Source organism: Vicia villosa, linkage group LG5 (genome assembly GCF_029867415.1).
Source record: "Vicia villosa cultivar HV-30 ecotype Madison, WI linkage group LG5, Vvil1.0, whole genome shotgun sequence".
NCBI classification, from domain to species: domain Eukaryota; kingdom Viridiplantae; phylum Streptophyta; class Magnoliopsida; order Fabales; family Fabaceae; genus Vicia; species Vicia villosa.
This window is the reverse complement of record NC_081184.1, coordinates 56,264,619-56,272,780: the sequence shown is the minus strand read 5'-3', so window position 1 is coordinate 56,272,780 and position 8,162 is coordinate 56,264,619. Positions and strand designations below refer to the sequence as shown.

At 39.7% G+C, this 8,162-nt stretch overlaps 1 protein-coding gene across 1 annotated transcript; it reads right to left on the bottom strand.

Annotated features, from left to right (window-relative positions):
• Window positions 1–5,674: 5,674 nt before the first annotated feature.
• On the bottom strand, window positions 5,675–6,889 carry LOC131606646 (uncharacterized; the record flags this gene model as incomplete). Its single annotated transcript, XM_058878828.1, has 1 exon — window positions 5,675–6,889. A coding segment is annotated over one exon (1,215 nt), but the record flags the coding sequence as incomplete, so codon positions are not given.
• Window positions 6,890–8,162: the final 1,273 nt, after the last annotated feature.

Below are 8,162 nucleotides of genomic sequence, written 5' to 3'. Positions count from 1 at the left end.
GAGGAAAATCCTTAGATCCCTACCTAAGAGATTTGATATGAAAGTTACAGCTATAGAAGAGGCACAGGACATCAGCAAAATGAAGGTAGAAGAGTTAATTGGATCTCTTCAAACCTTTGAGATGGGAATCAGTGAAAATTCTGAAAAGAAGAACAAGAGCATAGCCTTTGTGTCCAACTCTCAAGAGGAAGTAGAGGAAAGTAGAGAAGAGAATCTATCTGAATCTATAGCTATGCTTGGCAAACAATTCAACAAAATTATAAGAAGAATGGATCAGAAGCCAAGACCTAATGTCAAGAACATCTCATCTGACATCAGTAGATCCTATGACTCTGGCAGAAGAGATAAACCAGAAGAAAAATACAATCACAGTAAAGGGATTCAATGTCATGGATGTGAAGGGTATGGACATATTAGAGCTGAATGCCCTACCTATCTCAAGAAACAAAAGAAAGGATTGTCAGTCTCCTGGTCTGATGAAGATTCTGAGAGTGATGTTGAAGAAGAATCAGCCAAACATGTCACAGCTTTTACTGGAGTTTGCAACTCAGATGAAGACTCTAGTGAAGATGAGCTATCCTTTGAAGAACTGGCAACCTCCTACAGAAAGCTCTGTATCAGAAGTGCTGAAGTATGTCAACAAGGTGAAAAGCAGAAGAAATACATAGCCCAGTTGGAGGCTGATAACAAAGAGCTTAATGAAACTATATCTGAACTGAATGATGAAATTATCCTGTTACAATCCAAACTTGATCAGATGTCAAAATCAGTAAAAATGTTGAACAGTGGCACGGATATGTTGGAGGAGATCTTGCAGATTGGAAAAAGTTCAAGAGATATGTCTGGTATAGGATTTGTTGGTGCAAAGAAATATGTCCAAGATAGTAGCAAAACTAAACCGCAAGCTGAGATGTTGAAGCCGATGTCAAAACATGTGACTCAACATCACGAGAAAGGGGAAATGAAGAGAAAGTTTCAAAGATGGAGATGTCATTACTGTGGAAGATTTGGACACATTAAGCCTTTCTGCTTCAGACTATATGGATATCCAGATCAAGCTCCTTCTTACAAACCTAAGCAGATCATGCCCATCCAGAAGCAACAATGGAAACCTAAAAGTATGGCTTTAATAGCCCATACATCTCTTGGAGTTTCAGCCAAAGAAGACTGGTATTTTGATAGTGGATGTTCCAGACACATGACTGGACTCAAGAATCTGCTTGTTGATATCAAGTGTCATTCTACTAGCTATGCAACCTTTGGTGATGGAGCTAAAGGAGAAATCAAAGGAGTTGGAAAATTAAATTGCTCAGGAGTGCCAAATTTAGAAGGTGTTTTGTTGGTCAAAGGCCTGACTGCCAATCTCATAAGCATCAGTCAACTCTGTGATCGAGGATACCAAGTCAACTTCACTAAAGCTGAGTGTGTGGTTACTAATGAAGAAAAGGAAGTTGTAATGAGGGGTGTCAGATCCAAAGATAACTGCTACTTGTGGGTGTCTCATAAATCCAGCAAGTTTACTATATGTTCTAAAGAAGAAGAAGCAAAGCTGTGGCACCAAAAACTTGGTCACCTTCATCTAAGAGACTGGGCAGGCTGTGCTAATGACAGGAAAAATACTTCAGGAGGATGTTCCTTCTTGGGAAGTAGCTATTCTCAACTTATTTGGATGAAACAAATGTTAACAGAATACAATGTCACACTAGATGTCATGACATTATATTGTGACAACTTAGGTGTCATTAACATTTCAAAGAATCCCATTCAGCACAGCAGGACCAAGCATATTGATATTAGACACCACTACATTAGAGATCTTGCTGAGGACAAAATAATTGGCTTGGAACATGTTGCTACAAACCTTCAACTTGCTGACAGTTTTACAAAAGCCTTAGGTGCAAATAGATTTGAAAATCTAAGAAACAAATTAGGCATTTGTCTTTGTGAAGGATTATGGCAATTAATTGGGGGTGGGGCCAGCACTATTTCTCTCTCCAAATCTTGGATATCATTACACATGAAAGTGTATTTTCCCCCCTTTTTGCAAGTTACCCAAACGGTTTCCATTCCTCCACAACCTCTCCTCCACACTCACGCTATCTCACTGTGTTTCTGCATTCATCACTCCTTACCCAGCCTCTCATTTTCTCTCACCATGTCTCAGAGTCCTTCCTCAAAGAAATCTTCTCCTATCTCTGAAACAGCATCAGGTTCTAGGGCACCAAATGTTGTGAGCGATCAAGATGTTGTGCTGGATGTTGTGCCATTGAACTCTGTCCCTCCTTCCGATTCCGCTCGCAGTCAACCAAGAAAGATGCATGCAAGAAAATCAACCGGAGGATCTGTCCCAGAAACTTTTTCTGTCCAGGGTAGAGAGGGCTCGTCCTATGTTCATAATGCGATTGCAAATATTGTCACCAGAATCTTGAGTGAAGGGCACAAGGTTGAAGGAATTTATGTCCCTCTAGCCCAAATGCCTGCTTCCGATGATGATCAAGGTGAGCAAGATGATGCCAGCAAAGATTCTGATAAAAATGATGAGACATCTGCTGATAAAAATGATGAGACTCCTGTTGTTGCTAAAGATGTTGAGACATCTGTCAATAATGATGAGACCCCTGTTGCCAAAGATGTTGAAACATCTGAAGCTATCAATGTTGAAGCATCTAGTACCAAAGATGATGAGACTCTTGCACCTGAGAAAAATGAGGAGGTTCCTGCTGTTCCTGCTAAAGAAGATGAAAACCCTAATGTGCATGATGTGGTGGACCTAGATGAACTTGATGATCCCATTGATATTGCTGATGATGACCTCATCTCCAGCATCTCCAACAGGGTCAAGGCTCGTAAGGGAAAACAAGTTTGTGAACAACAGTCTCTCAAGCCACAGGTTACTCCCCTGAAGACTGTTACTAAAGAAAAGATAAAGAAAGTCCCTACTGGACCCTCAAAGTCTGGAAGCAAAGTTAGTGTGAAGAAGAGGAAGGAAAGAAGCATTTCTGACTCTGAAGCTGATGTCCCAAGTGATGTCCCTGACATCCCCTCCAAGAAGAAAATTGCTGTTACTAAATCTGCTACAAAGGTCCGTGATGTTCCTTTGGATAACATATATCTGCACTATGCTTCCAATGCAATCCAGTGGAAATTTGTGTATCAAAGAAGGCTGGCCCTTGAAAGAGAGTTAGCAAATGATGCTCTGGAGAATCAAGAGGTAATGCAGCTCATCAAAACTGCAGGTTTGATTAAGACTGTTTCTCAATTCTCTAAATGTTATGAAATGCTTGTGAAAGAGTTTATTGTCAATTTATCTCAAGACTGTGCTGATGGTAGAACAGATGATTTTCATAAAGTTTATGTTAGAAGAAAATGCATAGAATTCTCCCCTGCTGTTATCAATCACTATCTAGGTAGAAATGCTGAAGCTCAACCTGAGCTTGAAGTAACTGATAATGAGGTCTGCAACACCATCACTGGGGGTAAGGTTAAAAAGTGGCCCATCAAAAGCAAACTGTCTGCTAGTCTCTTGACTGTTAAGTATGCTCTGCTGCATAAAATTGGTTCTGCCAACTGGGTGCCCACCAATCACACCTCTACCATTGCTGTTAGTTTAGGTAGATTCATTTATGCTATAGGGACCAAGACTGTGTTTGACTATGGGACCTATATTTTTGACCAGACTATGAGACATGCAGGTACTTCTGCTACTAAGCTTCCTATTGCCTTTCCATCCCTAATATGTGGAATCATCCTAAAGCAATACCCTGGCATCTTGAAAGCTAAAGATTCTGTCTGCAAAAGGGAAAGTGCTTTGACTTTTCACTACAAGCTGCTTCAAAGGACTGATGCCTCAACATCTGCTGGGACATCTCAAACTAGCAAGTCTGTGACCAAAGCCTCTCTTATAGCTGAGCTGAAGGAGACCTGCAAAGAGCTGGAAAATAGGAAGATGAAGCTTGAACAGCTTATACAAAGTCTTGAGCAGTCTGCTGATAGTGATGATGATCATGCTGCTGGTGGTGATGGTGAGAAAATGAATGCTGATATGGATGCTGATAGTGAGGATGAATATAAGTCTGGTAGCTCCAGTGATGAAGAGATGAGTGAGGAGGATGATGATGGTACTGCTGGCTCTGAAGATTAAATCTTCATTTGTTGTTTGGCTCCTTTTGTGGCTAAAAAGGGGGAGTAGTGTGTGTTTGTTGTTTTGATTGTAATGGTTGTAATGGTTATCTTATTGTTCTGGTGATCTTTTGGTTTTTACTTGGACATGGTTTTTTTTTTGGTTCCCTTTATTTGGGTGTTCTCTGGTTCTCCCTGACAATGACAAGTGGTTTCTGTAACAATTGATTAAGTAGTTGGCTTTTGGTGATTAATCAAGTTGAATCAAGTTGCTGCTGTTTTTTTTACAGAATTTATTTTTCTGTTGTTGGCTGCTGTATGCTCTGGTATCTGCTTTGCATCTATTAGTGTTTTAGCCAAAAATTTGCCAAAGGGGGAGTTTGTAGATGTTGTTGATTGGCTGTAATTTTTGGTAAAACTGATTGTGGCTCTATCTTGTCAAAAACAGTGTCATGACATGCTTTCTGTTGTTGTGATGTCCTTCCTAATGCAGGCCTTTTACTGATGTCAAGGCCGATGTCATGACATTCGCAGCTGTCCGCTATTTTCTATTACTACTTATGATTGTATGATCTGATAAGACCTTATGCGCTATATTTGGTAATAATGGATTCTGATCTGGTTCAAGGACGTCTTGGATGATTACTATTATCAGTTCCTTGTATAATGGAGATTTGTTTTAATTAGGGCAAAAACTATTTTGTGGATCCAAGGCCCATTTGCTGTATTGTCTGAAGGCTATTTAATCCGTGCAGGTGCTGCTGTTGCCGTCAGGGTTTTTGGTTGAAAAATTGTTAGAGTCCTTTTTGTTTTAGTTTTCTCGGTGTAGTTTTCTTGTAAGCCAAACAATCATCATGATGATTGTCTTGGTCTAGGCGTTTTTATTTTGAGTTGTAAAAAGTACTCAAAGCTTTTAAGCAAGAGTACTGTTGTACTTGATCGAAGCTTTTAAGCAAGATCAAGGTGTGTTTTTGAAGAGTGTCTTCTTTTGTTATTCGTCTGTTAGTTTTTCATCACTGCTGTGATTGAGGGGGAGTGAGTAGGATCTCTGGTCTAAGTTGTTTAGATTGAAGTTGCATTGGGTAGATATTAAGTGAAAGGCGTAATATTGAGTTGTATTACCTTGAATTGATATTACTTATAGTGGACTTCCTCCCTGGCTTGGTAGCCCCCAGATGTAGGTGTGTTTGCACCGAACTGGGTTAACAATTTTCCTGTGTTATTTTCTGTTTACACTTTGTTCATTTGTTTAAAAACATTCAGATAGTGATGTCGTGACATCCTATAAGACATCGCGTGTCTGAGTCCAGAATTTCACATACCTTGTCCTAAAAGCAGTCTTCTGAATATCCTCCGCCTTCACACGAATCTGATGATACCCAGACCTCAAATCAATCTTGCTAAACACACAAGCTCCAACCAACTGATCCATCAAATCATCAATCCTTGGAAGTGGATACTTGTTATTAATTGTTACTTTGTTCAATTGCCTATAATCAACACAAAGTCTCATAGAACCTTCCTTCTTCTTAACCAACAAAACAGGTGCACCCCATGGCGATACACTAGGACGAATAAACTTCTTCTCCAACAAGTCCTCAAGTTGACTCTTCAACTCTTTCAACTCAGAAGCAGACATCCTATATGGAGCCATCGATACAGGACTAGTTCCAGGAACTAAATCAATCGAAAACTCAACTTCACGTTCCGGCGGTAAATCACTTACATCCTCAGGAAATACCTCCGCAAAATCACAAACTATTGGCAATTCATCAATGGCTCTCCTCTCATGCACATCTAAGGTTGCCAATAACATAAACAACTCAGCCCCATCTTGAACAGATTCACCAACTTGCTTCGCAGACAAAAACAAATCTTCCTTAACACTCATCTCAGGAAAGATAACCGTCTTGTCAAAACAGTTGATATACACACGATTAAATTCTAACCAATTCATACCCAAAATCACATCAAGTTGCTCTAACGGAAGACAAACCAAATCAATCCCAAAATCCCTACCAAAAATACTCAAAGGACAATTCAAGCACACAAAAGAAGTAGACACAGAACCCATAGCAGGTGTATCAATAACCATACTTCTACGCATATCAGATAACACAAGATTCAATCTCTTAGCACAATCCAAAGAAATGAAAGAATGTGTCGCACCGGTATCAATAATAGCAATCAAAGGTGTACCATTAATGAAGCACGTTCCTTGGATTAGCCTATCATCGGTAGAAGCCTCCGCTCCAGACAATGCAAACACTTTCCCTTTTGCTTGTTCCTTCTTGGGCTTATCACATTTGGTGCTAATGTGACCTTGTTCCCCACAATTGTAACAAGTCACACTCGAACCAACTCCACACTTGTTTGCCTTGTGACCAATCTTTCCACACTTGAAGCATGTCACAGAATCCTTACCACAATCAACAGCACGATGACCTTCACTACCACATTTGAAGCACTTAAGAGGAGTAGAAGTTCCTCCCCCACTTGACTTCTTGCCAAAACCAAATTGTTTCTTCTTATAATCATACGGTTTCCCACGAAATTGACCTTTCTTCTCATTCATAGTCTTGTAGTGAGAAGCACTCTCCCTACTATCCTCATCATAGATACGACTCTTGTTAACCAAGTCCGTAAAACGAGTAATTTGTTGGTAACCAATCGCCTTCTTAATATCATGCCTCAAACCATTCACAAACTTCAAACACTTAGATCTCTCTGCATTCATAGTATTGTAGTGAGGACAATACTTGATAAGCTCTTGAAATCTAGCAGCATATACAGCAACAGTACCATTTCCTTGCTTCAACTCAAGGAATTCCACTTCTTTCTTTCCACGGCAATCTTCTGGAAAATAGTTTTCCAAAAACGAATCGCGGAAAAGATCCCAAGTAACTTGAGTACCCTCCTCATCAAATCTCTGAGCCATATTGCCCCACCAATCTTCAGCTTCCTTTTCCAGCATGTGAGTACCAAACTGCACTCTCTGAGCATCGGTGCAATTCATGACCCGAAAAATCTTCTCAATCGCCTTCAACCAAGCTTGAGCTTTATCCGGTTAATGTCACCCTCAAATGTAGGAGGATTGTTCCTCTGGAACTTCCCCAAAGCACGGTACTCATCATCATCACCATTCTGATTTCCAGCATTAGCTTGAGGAATTTGACCAAGAGATCCAGCCAACATCCTCAATGCTTCAGCAATGGCATCATCATTCCTTCCAGCAACCATCGTCCTACGACAACCAACAACCCAAAACAAACAAAACAGTATCAATCGTGTCAGATACACAAATCTAATACAACGGAATTAAAGACATTAACGACTCTGACCAACTGGTCGACCATGCTCTGATACCACTAATGTAACACCCCTTTTCTAACCCCAAATATATCATACAATTAACAGAGTAAGAATGCATAAAGGAAAAGGGCGTCACATGTTATTGCCATCACAATGAAAACCTAAGGCAAAACATCCAACATTCTTAATATGCAAAGATCATATTTGTAACACAATGTAATTCTCATACTTCCATACATATGCATAAACGCTTGCGGAAAAACAATTGAATTGCTATTAAAATTTCAATGAATATATCCCATACTATATTCATCTACCAAATTCGAATTAACATCCAATCCACAATTTTGGCTACATAGCCTTAAACAACATATCCGAGATCTCAAACAAATATATCTGAATATCCAACAAAACATAGTAAATAGCAATATCCAAACATAAGCATAAGACTACAATAAAATCCCCCCAAGTGTTACATGATCAGAGCATATGACTCGCTACCTAATCCAATAACAAACTCAGGAGCTCCTCGGCTAAAATCCTCGGACAAGCTACTACTCGTCGGAACCTGCACGTTACCAACGAAGGATAACATTCAAACAGAAGGGTGAGAATTCAACTTCTTATAGAAAACATAATAATGGGAAATGTAAACATAAACAAGCATACATTTCACTATTCATCACACTTCTCAAGTAGGCAATTCACATATCACATACCAATCATCATTC